Source organism: Artibeus jamaicensis, unplaced genomic scaffold (genome assembly GCF_021234435.1).
Source record: "Artibeus jamaicensis isolate MK-2021 breed Jamaican fruit bat unplaced genomic scaffold, CSHL_Jam_final contig_923, whole genome shotgun sequence".
In the NCBI taxonomy this organism is placed as follows: Eukaryota; Metazoa; Chordata; class Mammalia; order Chiroptera; family Phyllostomidae; genus Artibeus; species Artibeus jamaicensis.
Window position 1 is genome coordinate 3,336,086 of NW_026522014.1, and position 18,280 is coordinate 3,354,365.

At 39.3% G+C, this 18,280-nt stretch overlaps 1 protein-coding gene across 1 annotated transcript in view; it reads left to right on the top strand.

Moving 5' to 3' along the window:
* The first annotated feature begins 280 nt into the window (after window positions 1-280).
* COL1A2 (collagen type I alpha 2 chain) overlaps window positions 281-18,280 on the top strand; it is a 36,325-nt gene continuing 18,325 nt past the window's right edge. Inside the window, exons 1-24 of the mRNA XM_037142777.2 lie at window positions 281-710; window positions 3,213-3,223; window positions 3,819-3,833; window positions 4,472-4,507; window positions 5,678-5,770; window positions 7,320-7,373; window positions 10,653-10,697; window positions 10,784-10,837; window positions 10,929-10,982; window positions 11,293-11,346; window positions 11,753-11,806; window positions 12,294-12,347; window positions 13,931-13,975; window positions 14,277-14,330; window positions 14,433-14,477; window positions 14,822-14,875; window positions 15,354-15,452; window positions 15,572-15,616; window positions 15,752-15,850; window positions 16,282-16,335; window positions 16,516-16,623; window positions 17,002-17,055; window positions 17,156-17,254; window positions 18,187-18,240. Coding sequence (XP_036998672.2) covers window positions 641-710; window positions 3,213-3,223; window positions 3,819-3,833; window positions 4,472-4,507; window positions 5,678-5,770; window positions 7,320-7,373; window positions 10,653-10,697; window positions 10,784-10,837; window positions 10,929-10,982; window positions 11,293-11,346; window positions 11,753-11,806; window positions 12,294-12,347; window positions 13,931-13,975; window positions 14,277-14,330; window positions 14,433-14,477; window positions 14,822-14,875; window positions 15,354-15,452; window positions 15,572-15,616; window positions 15,752-15,850; window positions 16,282-16,335; window positions 16,516-16,623; window positions 17,002-17,055; window positions 17,156-17,254; window positions 18,187-18,240 — 1,404 coding nt within the window. The 5' untranslated portion in view covers window positions 281-640. The remainder of the gene's footprint in view (window positions 711-3,212; window positions 3,224-3,818; window positions 3,834-4,471; window positions 4,508-5,677; window positions 5,771-7,319; window positions 7,374-10,652; window positions 10,698-10,783; window positions 10,838-10,928; window positions 10,983-11,292; window positions 11,347-11,752; window positions 11,807-12,293; window positions 12,348-13,930; window positions 13,976-14,276; window positions 14,331-14,432; window positions 14,478-14,821; window positions 14,876-15,353; window positions 15,453-15,571; window positions 15,617-15,751; window positions 15,851-16,281; window positions 16,336-16,515; window positions 16,624-17,001; window positions 17,056-17,155; window positions 17,255-18,186; window positions 18,241-18,280) is intronic.

The following is an 18,280-nucleotide window of genomic DNA, read 5'->3' on the forward strand; positions in this document are numbered from 1 at the left end:
GCTACGCGTCGTCCGAGCCCTCTCCACCCTGCTGGTGCCCGCAGGGCGCAAGGTGAGGCCCGCTGGACAGCTCCTGCTTTGATCTACCGCCTCTCGTCCCCTCTACTGCTGCCCTAGTGCCCGGAGATCTGCAAACTCTGCCCACGTCGGTGTCTGCAGAGCGCTCCGACGTGTCCAAAAGTGTTTCCAAACTTGGAAAGGGAGGAGGAGGGCGGGGGGATGGGGAGGGCGGAGGTATGCAGACTACGAGTCAGAGTTTCCCCTTGAAAGCCTCAAAAGTGTCCACGTCCTCAAAAAGAATGGAACCAATTTAAGAAGCCAGCCCCGTGGCCACGTCCCTCCCCCCTTTGCTCCCTCCTCTGCGCCCCCGCAGTCTCCTCCCAGCTGTGGCTGCCCGGGCCCCCAGCCCCAGCCTTCCCATTGGTGGAAGCGCTTTTGGAGGCACCCTCGGGCCAGGGAAACTTTGGCCGTATAAATAGAGCAGATCCGGGCTTTATTATTTTAGCACCAAGGCGGCAGGAGGTTTCTGCTAAGTTGGAGGTACCGGCCACGACTGCATGCCTGCGCCCGCCAGGTGATACCTCCGCCGGTGACCCAGGGGCTCTGCGACACAAGGAGTCTGCATGTCTAAGTGGTAGACATGCTCAGCTTTGTGGATACGCGGACTTTGTTGCTGCTTGCAGTAACTTGGTGCCTAGCAACATGCCAATGTAAGTGCCTTCAGCTTGTTTGGGGCAGGGGTGGAGAGAGCTTAGCCGGCTGGGTAATAAGGAAAAAGAAAACCCGGGCTAAGTTCGAGGTGCAGCTTGGAGGGAAGGCCCTCTGACATTTGGAGAAGCCGGCATTGATAAGAAACATTGAACTCATCTTAGAAATGAAAACGTGCAAGGCCCGACTCACCAAAAATTAGGGAACTTTTCTCTGAACTCAGAGTGAGACCGTTAAGTTGATCTGAGTCCTCAGGTTAGTGAAGCTCAAAGGGAACAGGTCTTCTCCCTGAGGATGGGGTATTAACAACTGATGTGATTAAGGAAGTCAAGGCCCTAATAGACCCATTACTGCCCTATGCCCACCTTGTAAAACGTGAGGCCTGCTTTAGAAAGCCCTCCGATTTAGTAATATGAAACTAACCCTCTTCGGGCTTTTCTCTTCTGGTGTTTTAAGATTTGGCTGGATGTTGAGGAGGAGGAGGCAGAGAAGGAGGCGCCCTCTGGAGGGAGGACCATGAAAGCGCATGGGACCAGGCCTTAGGATAATGGAAGACTCTCAGGTTCACACAGAGAGGTTATCTGCCTTTCTTACTGAAGCCATTCCCAATACAGCCAGTCAGTGGGTCAGGGAAGGAATGTGGATGTTGCTTGGAATGGATGCGTGCTGAAAAGTAATCTTAGCTTCTCCATTCATTATCACGGAAATGGTAACATTATTTAACCAAAATCTGCTCTGTCTTTTGTTGAGCTTGAGAGTTACTTCATCAACGTATTTCCAGTAACAAGCAGACATTCTCAACGCAGAAAATTGGGAGATACCAACATTGATCTGAGGCTCAAGAGACTGGGGATCTTCCCATGACTCTGCCCCTAATTACCATGTGACCTTGGGCAAATCAAACTTTCCTAAAATGCAGGAGAGAGATTAGATGGACCCCAAGGCCACTTTCCAGCTGTAGGCTTTATGACCAGGCTGCCATGTCAGGATAGAGTGAAGAAAATCAGTCTGTTTCTGTCTCTAAAATGGCTGCCCAATTGCCAAAGATACTGACTCGATGGAATTTGAGGGGTGTCTGCTCAACCCCGACACTCCAGAAAGTTTGTCCATCTACCTGCCACCTGTCTATAACTGTATCATTACTGACGCAGATCTTCTCCGTGTTTTCTCCCTCCATCCACTTTCAGTGTACCTACTGTGGATACTAAGAAGCCATTGCACTGAACAAACTCACATTGCCAATTTTTTTATGAGATCTTGTCAGGGGGAGGGAGGAGTTTGATCCTAGAGAAAAGATAAAAACAGACCTGGGGAAGTTTGAAGATACAAAAGGCCACTCACCTTCTGACCCACAGCCAACCATGGTCTAGATAAATGTTACCAAACACACATGCCTTAAAATGGCTTATTCTGAGTAATTAAAAGTCAAATTTCCAAAATCATAAGGACTTCCGTTAATCAAGTCCAGGCATAATTATTCTTCCTGCTGATGGAGCTAATAAAGTAAACATATTATTTATTTAATTTAAACATAATTTTCATGAATTGCCCTTAAATGTTGGTAGTGGATGTGGTCCACCCTCCTGAATTGTGACTATTGCAACAGATGTTCTCACTCCAAATGACACACTTCTTGGCCACCTAATTAAAGCAGTTTTTAGGGGTGATTCATCTTACTGCCAGCTTGGCCACACTTATATCCTGCGTTGTTAACCTATATTTTTTATACTGTAGGGAAGGGATTCAGTTTTAAGAATTTATAGCAATTATGGTTAAGGGGGGAATATTAGTTTAGTGTATTTTCCCCATTATTTTTAAAGATTTTTAATCCACACTTTTTCCATTTATACAGAGCAATGCCTTCTAAGGGGAAAAAAGTGACAGATATTGGTAAAATGAACTTAGCTAATTTAAGTGAATCAATTTAAAGCAAAATTCCAGATGTCTGAATGAATCCATTTTCATAGTTACTTATTTGCCAGTTAGACCCTTTGAAAAAGGACATTAAGAATGGTATAAACTCAGTGAGGCATTAAATAACTTTAGTGTTTTATAAAAACTAGAGTTTACTTAGGTAACATACTTTCCTAAATTTTTCTTTTTTTGAAATATTTTTCTATATCAAAAACTATCTAAACCATAAATTATTTCCTCGTCAACTTACTGGTCTTGCTACCTGTGCAGTTTACCAGCTTAATTACAAAGCATTAGAAATAACCCTCAGACATTATTATTTCACAGATTTATAAATCAGTAAATAATTAACTATTTAATTCAAAATACTTGCATGTTAATATTGCATGCAAATCACCCTCCTGGTCCCTACCATACTTTTGACCTACATAATTTCCAAGGCATTAGAATATGCTTTAAATAAAAAGTACACTTGGGTCTTTAATTAGGTAAGTGGATTTTATAGAGTAAAATATCTAGTTGGTAATCACTGCTACTGGTCAATGAAATGATACTAATAATTATTTCCTTTTTTTTCCGTTCTTCTACAGCTTTACAAGAGGTACGTAAAATTATTTTGAAAATCTGTTTTTTTATACTTTGCCTTAGCCACAGTAATGTCCTCTGTGGGGAAGGTAGGGGAGGCTACCTTGGTATTGACTAACGTGGATTCCCAAGAAAATCATCAGGAGTTACACGTGGTCAAACCTTTCTGGCTGTCTTAGAAAGTACCCACCCCAATTTCTAAAATGGGCGGGGCTACTGAATAAGACCAGTCTCATAAGAACACCCATAAGAAACAGAGAGTAAATAATCCAGTAGAAGTTTGGGTTTTAGCATCCTCTACTACAAAGCAGAAGACTTTGTAGCTAGAGAACCTTGGTGTTCCCCTGGGATCATTTGCAAGAGAATTATGAACAAATTCATAGTTCATGAACTGAATTTGAGGCCTAATTTTAGATGAGTATATATTTTGGTTCTTTACATATTTTATTTATTTATAAAATTTATAGTTGTACTTTGAGATGCTAAGATAATAGTAATGCACAATATATGTACTCTGTAACTATATTTGTATACTACATGAAAATGAGATCCATTTTAAAATACATGTATGCAATTTTCCTCCTAATGATCTTTTACTTATTCTTTTCTAGGGAACTGCAAGAAAGGTAAGAGTCCAATACTTCTCCATAATATCTGAAATGATCAGTGATAACTTTTAAGTTTACCAAATTTATAGTAGGCTATCAAAGAAAAATACTTTGTCAAGATTTATCCACATAAATATGCACTAGCTAAGCCATAAAATAAAGTAGCTTTGATGTTTAAAATAAAGTCTGATCTTCCAGAATCATTTCTAATTACATTTACATTACACAAACTGATGATCTTCGTACTAAAGGGAAAAAGACTTGTTTTTATACTGGAGATGAAATGACTATTATGTTAATTATGGGTAATAAATGAAAGTTTATTGTAAAAGGCTTTAACTATAAAAATATCCTGTTAATGATGGAACAAAATGGTAATTTTATCCACAGACATCATGTCTCTGAAAACAGTAGTTATCACATTGGCCTAATGACTGGAGACTATAGCCTCCAATGTCCCAATCTGAAAAAATTACATGTAATTATAATAAAAACAATATACTCTTATTTACTGTATTGTGCTATTTTTATAGCTATTATCTAGTAACATTGTGGGTAGATCAGTCTAACCGAGTAATTTTTATCAAGACCACTTTGCTTGTTCACTGGAAATTGCTTGGACATTTAGAAAGGTGCTGTTCATGTCTTCCTCATAGGGTCCAGCTGGAGATAGAGGACCACGTGGAGAAAGGGTATGTAATTTCTGAATTATTAAAGGGCTTTGTCCGTAACTGAATAATTACATATTAGAACTACAGGACACTGACAATTTATAAGAGTGTTATATATCCAGATAATTGTACCACCTTTTAAGGAGGTAATGCCCTACAGAAAAAGAGGCGAATGAGCATTATTATATCTAATCAATACTCTTTTCAGGTCAAGATTATCCCTCAAAAAAGCAAAAGCTATTACAGACAGCCATATTTTTTGCATGGTCTACCTTCCTTTGTTTTTAGTTGACCTGTTCAGTGCCGACGTAATGGAAATGCATCTCCCGACCACTACATAGTCCTTATCTTTTTAATGCATTTGTTTGCTCTTCGAGTAAGATATATTATGTAGCCTGGGAATAATAGTGAAATAGCAGTCAGCCTGTCATAAATGTGCAAATTAGGCTTACACTGTATTCATGGTTTGCTTAGATCTCCCCGCTATGCTTATTTGGCATGCACGGCTTTGCATTATATGACACTTGTGCCGATATAAGTACCTGTATCTTATATCCGTTGTAAGTGCAGACTTAAATGTATTCTACCCAAACAATTTATTAGAGGTGGCATTATGCCAGTAAATTACTTTAACAGCATAAACAGTGTTAATGGTAGGAAATCTGCAGGATTTTCTACCCTGTGATAAAATTACTTTATTAATTACCATATTAACTAATCTACTATTCACACATAACAAACCAAAACAAATGAATAAGTTCATCACAGTCGGAAACTGACAATCAATATATACAGCTCATCACTGTGCACTGTTACCCACATGAAATTTATAGAATCATAAATTTTAGCTACAATTTCTATCTTTATTTGAATACTAGAGCTCCATTATGAATTATTCAGTGGCTGAGTTCCTCCTCATGGAGAAACTACCCTGTGTTGTGTCTCCTTCATATATGTTACTAAACCTCCTTCTAAAATAGACCCATCTTAGAAGTCGAGTTCTTTTTTTTTCCTCGTAAGTCAATTCCAATCAGTGGCAAATATGGCATCTTAAATTTCACACACCACTTGCACACTGAAAGATCTGAACAGCTGATTTTACCACGTGTGTTCTTGGGTATCCTTTTTTTGTGTGTATAAGTTCTTATGGGGTCTATCTAATCCCAGCCTAATTCACTTTCTACATAACAGGGTCCACCAGGCCCACCAGGCAAAGATGGTGATGATGGTATCCCAGGCCCTCCTGGTCCCCCCGGTCCTCCTGGCCCCCCTGGGCTTGGTGGGGTAAGGTGTCTCATATATTGTTAACTTTTAACTGACTTTGATTGCTTATACCTCTGTTGGAAGAAGGTTCCTTGTGGAATTTATTTTTAGCAGTTAAATTTGCGGTGTAGCTATGAGTATATTTCACTGCATTTCTTCAGTTTCTGCGCCCAAGGTTCTGCTGTGCCTGTTCTTTTTGTGAGCTCATGCCAATTACAGGGCTGGTCTTTGTGTGCACTGAGGGTAGCTGCAGCCCTCACAACCATTATTTAATTTGAGAATTTAATATCTTTTATCAGTAGGGCACAAATAAGGGGCGTTGCATTATTAAAGAGTTTGATTAGATTGAATTATAACTGAAATTCTTGCTCTTAAGCAATTTCGCAAACATCCTACTCTTTCTATTCTCCTTGGCTTGAAGTCTGCTGAACCAATATTCAAGCATTTTTAGGTTTAATTTGCTTGAAACTAATTTGAGAAAAGTACATTTTCCTTTTTCATTAATATCTTCTTTTAGCTTTATGTCTTTAACAATGGAAGGGGTGCCAAATGGCCACACTGCAGGAAGGAAAACATATTTGCTTAATTGGTTAGCAATATGAATCAGAAGCCTGATTCCAATACTCAACTATATGCCAGTAAAATAAGACCTTTCTCCCCCAAAGATCTTATTATGATTGCTTATCTGTTGAGTGTATTAAAAAGCACCTTCTTAATAGATCTACCACTATAAGAGAGATCTTTAACAGTAAAGTTATTACTATGACCTGTTTTTTAAAAGTTTAATCTTTAAGGGGCATTTTAATTTCATTTTCCTCTCCACTTGAGAACTCTTTATATCTTTCTTGAAAGTCAAGCAAGAAAAAGTTCTCTTCGTCATATTGTGTAGTTCTGGAGAAGTGCGGCAACGAGTGGAATATGCAGAGTTGGTTTCTGCTTAATTGATCAGGGTCCTTCAGTGACTTTTAAAGCTTCAAAAACTCCCCTTCTTCAGTTTGGAGGTCGGGGGTGGGAGTGGAGAGAAAGGGTTAACAGGCTAGGAAAAGGTTTGAAAAATAAGGCAAAGAAGATCCCATTTCAAACTAAGTACAGACTGAATTTTTAACTTGTATTTCCCTGACTTTTTAGGAGGTTAGCTTCATATAGAATTCTTTCTTTATTTTTTATTTTTGGATAACCAGAAAATTTTATTAAACATTGTTAAATAAATACAGATCTTGTGTTCATGGATGACAGCCCAGCATAATAAAGAAACTAATTGTCACAAAATAACCTACTAACCTAATATATTTTCAATAAAATCCCAGACTCTCTCCCTCATAATGATAGGCTAGATGATTTGAACCTATCCTCCCATTTAACTTAAAAAGTGAAAAATAAGTAAACAGAATATTTTCTGAAAGCTTCCTAAAACATTAAAATGTTCTTAACTAATTATAGCAAAAATATTGCTCTCTTTTAAACAACAACAGAAAAACCTTTACCAGTCAAATAAGAAAATGAACTACATGGCTAGCAATTATTTATATGCTTATGTTTAATATTATATATATGTTTTCCTTCCCTCTAGAACTTTGCTGCTCAGTTTGATGGGAAAGGAGTTGGCGGTGGCCCTGGACCAATGGTATGCTTCTTTCTTTTTATTTTAGCCAAAAAATTACTGAATAGAGAATTTCTTTCATGTTAAATTTCACATTGCCATTTATTTAGCTACTTAGGTTAGCAGTCAATTCTTAGATCAGATAAAAGAAGCAACTTTTTTTGTACTTAAAACTATAAAAATTTAAGCCTAGCAGCCCTGTCTGGTGTAGCTCAGTGGATTGAATGCCCACCTGCCAACCAAAGGGTTGCTGGTTCAGTTCCCAGTCAGGGCACATGCCTGGGTTGCAGGCCAGGTCTCCAGTGGGGACCATGTGAGAGGCAACCACACATTGATGTCTCTCTCCCTCTCTTTTTCATTCCCTTTCCCTCTCTCTAAAAATAAGTAAATAAAACCTTTAAAAATGTTTTCAAAATTTAAGCCTAGTTTAAGGGGGTTCAATTTTCTCTCCAAACTTGCCTCCTTAGAATAGATCAGATATTTACGTCTAAGAAATAATCTCTGGACACAGTAATCATAACTCAGGTAAATCCATTGAATTCAAGAGAGTGATCACTCTGAGTAGTTATTTTTTCCATCCTTTAACATTGTTTACCACTTTAAGCAACACTTAGAGACATAGAACTATTAAGTTTTATAACTAAAGAATGTAAGCCCTTTCCCAGGGTCACGCTAGTGGTTGATGAGAGACTAGGAATAACCTCCAGACAGATGTCTGGTATTAGATGGTATCATGTATCTAGTACTTGAATAAAACATTAATTTATTCAACAAATAGTTATCAGATGCTTTCAATGAACCCCAAACTGCATCATGCATTAGGGATAGAACAGTGAATGTGATAGATTCCCACCCTCCCTCAAGGAGATGGAAATGTAGGGATGGAAGAGAGGGAGTCTTCCTTTTTATTCATCTTGATAAAAATTCCTTTTTTAAGCCCTGGCTGGTATAGCTCAGTGGATTGAGCACGGGCCTGTGAAGCAAAGGGTTGCTGGTTCCATTCCCAGTCAGGGCACATGCCTGGGTTGCAGGCCAGGTCTCCAGTAGAGGACACATGAGAGGAAATCACACATTGATATTTCTCTCCCAATTTTTCTCCTCCCCTTCCCCTCTCTCTAAAAATAAATAAATAAAATATTTTTAAAATAAAAAAATTCTTTTTTAGTCTATTAATTACAAGTCAGTATAGGAGAGAAAGTGAGTAAAATCTAGCAGTTATATCACTCAGCACAAATATTTAATATATCCTATAACTTGAGTAAGATTTGGAAAATTTCCTATATGATTATGAAAATGATGATCTGTCTTTAACACATGAGCCATATAACAAGCAATAGTGAGAGGTGTTAAGGAAAAAACTGAACATGCGAAATTTATACTAGTATGTATAAAATTGAAGGAAAATATGTTGACATAAAAACATTAAGTTGATTAACACTATAGCTTAAGACACACATACAGCTTGGTGATTCTGATTAATTGTTTGCAAATGAAGGTATTTATCTGCCCAAAGTTAACATGGTCTTTGAAAAATAAATCTTACTGGACAATGTGTTTGGTGCTCTGTCTTCAAAAGAAGATCTTTTGCTGGAAGTAATGGGCTGTAATAAACTAATATCCTATAAGGGCAAGATAATATTTTCTGTAAATTAAAACTCTCACTTGAAAGTAATGCGCCTTTAATTGATGATTTGCAATTTCCTGGCTTTTCCTGGTAATTTAAAACATTCCTATAAAAAATGAAGGATTCAAGATGTTCTTTGGCTTTGTTTACATTAGATATTTGAAATCAGCCATTTCAGTTAAGGCTGGACGTTAGTCAGTTTTAAAGCAGTACCTACATTTCAAGGAGAAGCTAAAAGGGGGAAAAAAAGCACTGATTTTAAAAAAGACTAAATAAGGCTAGAAAATTAATATGGATTTTAGTTCCCCTGACTTTGGAACACTTGTGGGGGGGGCATAAAGCAGATTGTTTTACTTTTAAATATCAATACAATATAATTTAGGCTTGCACATCCACACACACTCGCAGACATGTGTAGTCAGCACATATGTGTTTCACAAATAGGAAGTACAGGCAGCAATAAAGTATTAAAATAATTCTCCATCTTGGAAAATCAATAACTAAAACCCCACAGGGGTCTCCTCTGAATTAATGAGTAAGCACTGTCTGTCTCACAGCCTCCACCAAATACACTACTTTTTATGTAAATGAAACTGTTGCAAATACAAGGAAAAATGAATAAATATAATTAAAAATTCATGCTGTCAGAGAAAATTATTTTTAATGTATACCTAAAAATTATTTGGATTGAAAAGTGACAGTTTCTTCTAATGTCGATGCAGTTTCCAAAACCAAATAAATGATTCTTGTAATTAAGATGATGTGCTTTTTAATCAGATTCATATTATTTCACTCGAGGCACTAATACAATGGGGCAGACTGACAGCAGAGTGCCCCGGTGTCAGGAGCAAATTGCCCGAGACGTGCGTGTGACACTCTCAGCGGCAGAGGAGCGGGCCCCCGCAGGAGAGCTTGCACAGCCATTGATCACTACAAAGGGGAGCCACGAGTGGATAGTTAGCTTGCAAACTAGGAACGCTCTGCTTTACTCTGCATGCTACGGAGTAAAGAACAAAGGAGAGAACAATTGGCTGTCATTTGGACCATATTTTCAATAATAGTAGGATGTTTCAGTAATATTTTACTTTTCCTTTACCCCTCATTACATCCACTTTTGTGTGACATTTTCATCCATCACCAAAAGCCCTTAAAGGAGCTTTCCTCTCATAAGGTTATAACAAACTTCCTTCTAATCATTAAGAAGGGTTTTTTTTTTATCCTTTTCAATTTATGACCCCATGGCAATAAAAATACCAACTTCCTAGCTAGAGATTACATGGGGAGATGCCATATGAACAAGGGAATCCAAAGGGGAATGTTTGGTCAATTGCGTTGTATCCCAACTGTGCAGAGACTGATTCACTTCACTGCATTCGAACCATCTCAGGATGTCCACTGAACGCAACCTCAGGGACCCTGTGGTCATGCCATCTGATTCGCATTGAGTCCTACTGATTTGGGTTGGTAGAAAACAAAAGGCAAACACAGAGTAATAGTGGGGGACATTTGAGTCCTTAAATGCTTCCTTTGGAAAGGACAAAAACTGTGAAATAAAACCAAGACAATTTTATTCAGCTGTCCATCACAAGCTGTCTATGGCACTGCTAAGCTAGTTCCATCTAACCCTAACCATGGCCATGACACCTTACCAGTGCTAACTCCGTCTGTCCTCTTCACAGGGTTTGATGGGCCCCAGAGGCCCTCCTGGTGCAGCTGGAGCCCCTGTAAGTACCAAAAGCTTGTAATTGCTCTTATGGAAAAAGATCAAATTAAATAATGGCTTGGAGTATGACACATTGTTTGCTTTTAGGGCCCTCAAGGGTTCCAAGGACCTGCTGGTGAGCCTGGTGAACCTGGTCAGACTGTGAGTACATTCTCCCCATTTGTGATCAGTACTTTTTTCAAAAAATGTATTAATGTATCCTTAACAAAATGATGGGTCTCCCATTCTCTAGGGTCCTGCAGGTGCTCGTGGTCCACCCGGCCCTCCCGGCAAAGCTGGTGAGGATGTAAGTATTTACTCTTAAGCATTTCCAAATGGCATTTAAATCCTCCTGCCTCAACGAGAGTTTCTAGATTCAAATTAAATATTCTGCCAAGAGCCAAATATGCCCAACAAAACTGTTCCCATATGGAAAAGAGTATTTTAATGAAATGGGAATTAATTGGATTGTATTTAAGAAAGTATAATCATTAATTAAGTATATATTTGGATCCACATTTTTGCCTGATGGCTTTCCCCCCTGTTGTAAAAACCAAGATGCCCCATGTTCGTCTGACAGTTTGCCAACAAAGATTAACCCTGTGCTGCTGTTTTAGGGTCACCCTGGCAAACCCGGACGGCCTGGTGAGAGAGGAGTTGTGGGCCCACAGGTAAGACTTCTTACAGCAGTTATGTAGTCCAAACATCAGAGGCATCTCACACAGAAGACAGGTGCTAAAACTAAAAGTAGTCTACACGACAACTTAAGTGGTTGCATACTTGTAACACTTATTGAAGGCATCTGGCAAATAAGAATGTATAGGATTTTTATTAATGCAAATAATATAATATCAATGACAGCAAGCATACTGTAAATAATGGTATTTTCTACAAACACCACAGTATTTGTTACTCAAATACAGCAAGTTAATTTACTGTTCTGTGCTTAAAAATACACTAGTCTTTGATTCCAAGCTTGGATTTTGATAAGAAGAAATATTTTGGAGGGAAGAAATAATTGTCTTTTAATTTGAAATGAAAATGTTATTTATCTTCTGTGTGTGTTTTTTTTTCAAGGGTGCTCGTGGCTTCCCTGGAACTCCTGGACTTCCTGGCTTCAAGGGCATTAGGGTGAGTGCTCTATTTTCCCCAGGAGAGAAAATGTTGATTTTTTTTTTAGGAGAAACCTCAACTATATGTAAACTCCTGGGTGACACATATTTGCATCCAAAGCCCTAGAGTTTGCCAGAGTTACGAGAGAGTCAAAGAGTTAAGGATCTCTGGCAAGTAATGTAGTGTGGAGGGGTTTTTTTTTTTTTCAGTCTGTTCATAGCTTCCAAGAAACAAGGATCCCTGCAGAGAAAATTGTATAAAATGGCTTGAGAGGTATTTACAACAATGAAAGAGCATCTAGTGCTATATCCTTCCCTTTCCAAGGCAGGGAGCCTTCCTGGGGCCATGGAGGGAGTTTGCCAGGGACCTGGAGCCCTGGCGCTGCGTTCCACAGCGGCCGGCACAGGGCTTCCCCCAGAGACAGTAACCGCAAAGACAGCAGCTGTTGGATTTGACCAAGCACTATAATGAAACGACATTTTAATAATGTGCATTTGCTTTTCAGGGACACAATGGTCTGGATGGATTGAAGGGACAGCCTGGTGCTCCAGGTATTAAGGTAAATACCAGATCAGAAAAGTTGTTTTTAAAGCAATTGATTATAATTTCCCATCACCACCAGAAAGTGCATTTTGATGGAAGGCTACTCCTAATCCAAAGAGTACCTTATTCCCGCTTCTATACTTTAAATCCCTCAGTGGTAGGGACTATGGGATTCTGTGACAGAAGTCCAATTATTAATAATATTTATTTAACTCAATATCTATTACACAATTGATATAAAAATGCCAATAATTTTTCTCCCATTTCCTTTCAGTCAATCTCTGTAGGCAAAATAAAAGTAAATAAACACGCAGTCAGATATTAGGACACTATGTGTTACTTTAAACTGTGTATCTCCTTTGTCATGCACTAATTAGGTAGGTACATTCATGTCACAATACACTTTTCAACCTCTTTCCTGTGATTTATCTGTGCACACTCAAAAATGTTTTAATTAGGTAATTAAAGTCTCAGAAGTGTGTTATCTCTTGGCTCTTCCCTGACAGCATTTTCAACTATAAAATGTTCTCTCTCCTATTAAAGAGATAATGTGATATTAAAGCGAATACCAACGTAATTACAAATTAATGAGTAACGAATACTAGCGGGACCAGAAAGGAACATGAATATGGAGAATCTGTTCTAACTTTCCAGCTGCCACACAAATGGATAAGGTCAAACTCATTCTCCCTAGAGCCTAATATAATAGCTCAAACTACTAATCACAGCATCATAAAATGTTAAGCTTGCGAGGAGCTCTGGAGACATCCTCATTCTGCAGATGAGGGAAACTGAGGCTGAAAGAGAATGAATGACTTGCCCAGAGTCACATCTAATGGTTAGAAGCACACAGGCTTAGAATTCCTGACTCTCACTCCAGTGCCTATTTCCAAAGAATGTGGCATCACGTAGAATCCTAGAAATGAAGGGCCCTTAACTAATCTCTCAAACCCTGTTTCTTTCATATCTAAGTCAGATTATCGTGAAGGAAATTTCTTTTTGCGTGTACCATGGTATCAAATTAAACCACCACCACCATGGTTTTACTCAAGATAAGGATATAGATTGGAAATAAATAAGACAGCTCCAAAGAAATATAATGAAGTTCAAATTTTCATGTATATTTCACAAAAATAAAAATACTGAGTGTTAAAATAACTTTAGAGAGTGTAAATATGGTAAAATTGAAAGCCAGTTTATCTGCTACTATCTCTTTCTATGGCATAATTCCAAATATATAAGCCCAGTGTAAATAATATCCAAAATCTAAGGGGAAAGTTGGGGAGGAGGAAGTAACACTCAAACACATCTCCCTAGTACTGTGATGTTTGGTATCATCCAAATAAAAACCCATATTTTAGAAATGTTTAAAATTTATGTGTTTGTCAGAATTAGGAAAATCTATATATGTGTAAGAAATGTTGCAGAATATGTGAATGGTTCAAATGGAAATAATAGGGTAAAAGTTAGCACATATAGAAATGTATATAAAATTAAATATATCCATATGTATAATTTAATGTACACTTATAATTTTTACACATGTAACTTTCAATATATATAAATTATAAAACAAAACCTCAATCATTTTCCATGTAGGGTGAACCTGGTGCCCCTGGTGAAAATGGAACTCCAGGTCAAGCAGTAAGTAATAATTACTTGGTTGTAAATATAAATCCGTACACCCTATGCAAGCTGGAACTTCTTTAATGTTTTTGCTAATTACTATTTCCCTCGGCATTGTATTCTTTAGTCATTTTCTAATAGCCATGATAGCCTTCTGCCTACTTAATTGAAATCTATTACCTTGTAGTTGGAATTCGAATGAGACCTATTTATTTCCAGTGGATTCTTGCACATGTTGGAAATTGGACAGAGCAAATGATGCTTGTAGCTTTTTTCAAGTTAGCATGCTGGACTCCACTGAAAATGTTTCTGCTTCTAGGGAGCCCGTGGGCTGCCCGGCGAGCGAGGACGAGTTGGTGCCCCTGGCCCAGTGGTGAGTGCTTCCCTTTGTCCTCATGTTTACCCTTTTAAAAGATCTTCCAATAATAGCTATTTACCTTTCTGCTTGACTTTTTCCTCTTTATTTTCTCCCTAGGGTGCCCGTGGAAGTGATGGCAGTGTGGGTCCTGTGGGTCCTGCTGTAAGTCTTGACATTGAAGCGTGTGTGGTGGGAGCTCTTCTTTCTTGATTCCCTATGAACTATGTTAGATAGCCCACCAGGGGTTCAGGGGGGTCTTCTGAAGATCCTAGTCATACATACTCTCCCTGGGGCTTTTGAATGATATATAAAGCAAAATCTACTCTACCTTGGGATACCTTCAGTGCCTTCCCTTTGCTAAGATACCAATGACAGCAGAGTAGCTGTCAGGTTTTTCTTTGCCAATATTAAAAACGGTCGAGCCCTTCTAAACTCTTCCATATTCTGTTGTTGTGCTGCTAATTTACGGAAAGGAAATTTCTTACCACCCTCTACTTTGATTTCAGGGTCCCCTTGGGTCTGCTGGCCCTCCAGGCTTCCCAGGTGCTCCTGGCCCCAAGGTAAAAACCGGTGACCACTGTCATTACCTTGATAAACTCTTTATTGTGATAAGCAAGATAGACCCTGTGTTTGCAGATAGATAATCCCAGAACAAATACCTTGACCAGATATGGAATGACCAGCTTGGAAGTACATCATCTCTCTGCCCTTGAGCACTGTGAGCATAGACAGAGATAGCAACATAGAAAGGGAGTCCATGGGGCCCTCCGAAATACCCTCTCAAACCAGTCGGGACTGACTAGCAGAGAGCCAGAGTCTCCACTGTGAGAAAACAGAGATAAGATGAAGGCAGCAGTGGTAGCCAGGATGGCAGACCCAGGCCAGGAAAATAAGAACCCAACCCCAAATCTTGTGATAGACCCAGTAAGGAAAATGATTGCAATTCTAAAGAAAATTCATAAAATTGGTGTCCTAACAATGGAGAGATGCTGTTTCACTTCTTGCTGGCTAATGCCCCAGTGTCGTTCCCTGTTTTAGGGTGAAATCGGACCTGTTGGTAACCCTGGTCCTTCTGGTCCTGCGGGTCCCCGTGGTGAAGTGGGTCTCCCAGGTCTTTCTGGCCCCGTTGGACCTCCTGTAAGTAGCTGTTGTCATTAACCTCATTGAGTGGAAGGAAAAAAGGGTGAAGGTGGGGTCAAAACAGAAAGGAACTATTCCTATTAACTGATGTCTTTCTCCCTTCCTTTTTCTTGTAGGGTAACCCTGGAGCCAACGGCCTTACTGGTGCTAAGGGTGCTGCTGTGAGTATTTGGTAGGGATGGGTGGAGGCGGGGGGAGGAGGCTGGCCAAGGTTCTCTGCTGTGGTTTTAAAGGCATTTTAGCTGCCTCTCCTGTCAGTGGCCTCATGATTGACCACTCTGCATTTTCCTGCACAGGGCCTGCCCGGTGTTGCTGGGGCTCCTGGCCTCCCTGGACCCCGTGGTCTTCCTGGCCCTCCTGGTGCTGTTGGTGCAACTGGTGCTAGAGGACTCGTTGTAAGTGGTGTGGCTGCAGTTTTCATCCTCCTGAAATATTGTCTCTACCATCATCTCACCACCATCTGGACTTCCTCCTGTAGTGTTGTGATTCTTATGTTTTCTTCCTTAGAATGTTTAGTTTCTATTTCTTTTCTAAGTAATGTGCATGTATGCTCAGTCTCTCCCTCTCTCTCTCACAAACACACACGGAGATGCCGCCCCTGCTCTCCTGGAGTGCTACCTAAAGATCAGCGAGGTGCATTTCTATGCAAGCAGTCTTGTCATTCCGACTATATTCCCCTGAGAGCCATTTAAATATGAACCAGACACATTTCTTAGAGTACCTGAGTTTCTCTTGACCTTAATCCAAAAGCATTCCAGAGCATCTATCTGCAAGAGAGTTGTGATACATGTTTGTCTTTTGACCACTGTCTTGTATTCAACCCTAGGGTGAGCCCGGTCCCCCTGGTTCCAAAGGAGACAGCGGTAGCAAGGGTGAGCCCGTAAGTAGCTCTATGATCACAATTTTATGAAGTTATTACTTTTTCAATACAAAAAGTCATACTTTGACTTTTTAAAAAAGTTACCTCTTTTTCCCTACCTGGATATAACATAAAAAATTTTTTTCCTATTCCCCCTCCTCTGTTTTTTGTTTATGTGGTTTTTTTTTTTTCATTAAACAGGGCTCTGCTGGGGCCCAAGGTCCTCCTGGTCCCAGTGGTGAGGAAGGAAAGAGAGGCACCACTGGCGAAGCTGGTCCCGCTGGCCCCCCAGGACCTGCTGGGCTGAGAGTAGGTTCCAAATGCTCTTGACGCCCAGACACACCAGAGGCAGATGATGACATGCTTTCTTTGGGAATTGGTCTGAATTATTGAGTGCTTTTTCCAGATGAAGGAGGCATCTGCTTTCCATATGCTTTATTAAATTAGAGACTCTCGTTTTGGTATGTTATAAAATTGGTCTGGAAGCAGTGTTAACCTACTTTTGCAAAATGCTTCCTCCGTGCATTCCTTTGGGGTTTGGGTAAAGGTTTTTGACAGGGTTTGTGTTCATATCTCCCCCTTAAGGGAATCTAGCTTTCTTGCATCATGCCATGTTTTAATAAGTTCTACCTTATTGGATTCAAGGATTGTTTCCAATTCTCTTCTGTTTCATGTACTTTCTTACAGGGTAATCCTGGTAGTCGTGGTCTTCCTGGAGCCGATGGCAGAGCTGGTGTCATGGTAGGTTGTCTATTACTCATTTCCTGGGAAGGAACTTGAAACTTCTGGTGGTAGGTGTGCTATTAACTTTCGCTCTGCCCCTCCCCCTTCTTTTTAATAGGGCCCTGCTGGTAGTCGTGGCCCATCTGGTCCTGCTGGTGCCCGAGGTCCCAATGGAGATTCTGGTCGCCCTGGAGAGCCTGGCCTCATGGGACCCCGAGTACGTGTCACATTGATTTCAAGCAAATCACGCATGGCACTATTTCCTTTTTTAAAAAGATGAATATTTGAGGGAGACAACAAAAAGAACTTAAAGTAAATTCATTAGTCAGCTTGCTGATGGTTGCCTTTTTTAATTTAACTTCATCAAAGCTTACTAGATTTCTTTAAGAATTTGGTTAGCTTATAAATTTTCTATTCACTACTTGATACAATGGCTATGAGGCTTGGGGAAGAATAGATTTATTTTAATATATACAGATTATGTTGGTTCTCCTATCAGCATGAAACTTTTATCTCAATTTGTAAGTTTTATATAAGGTGTTCATGAAACATATTAGAACTATACACTATCATTTTATTTGATTCATAGTGAAATCACTTTTTCAGCAGTCACAAAGTGCTATAATGTATTCAGCATCACACTTGCTATGAAGAAATGACCTTTAGATCTGTAGACACACTAATCCATAGCAATAGAGTAATTTTTTGCCTCCATTATCTCATATGGATAAATATCAACTGTAATTACACCATAAACAAGTAATAAAGACACCAAGTACAGCAATAAAAAATTCATCTTGAAAATGGTTTACTAAAAGTATTTGTTTTTCTATAATGGGCAAATAACACGATATATTTTGCCCATATAATATGTTGCTTAACAATTTCTTGAGAGACCTACAAACAGATCAGTTGTACTAAAATTCAGTAAACGGAAAGGCACAAACAAATAGAGAGAAAATGATTGCAGGGCTCATTATATATTTCCCAGCTAGTGGCTAATACTCCTAATGATTTACCCTAAGCAACAAACAAAAAATGGGGGGTAGTGCTTTGGGGAGATTTCAATTAATTGGAGCCTCATGCACATGCTAATTGGAGTGTGTGCATAAAATTCTCAATATGAAAACATCTTCATTTGCTTCACAGGGTTTTCCTGGCGCCCCTGGAAATGTTGGCCCAGCTGGTAAAGAAGGTCCCGTGGTAAGTGTTGTTCATTTGCCATTATATTTTCAAGGACACT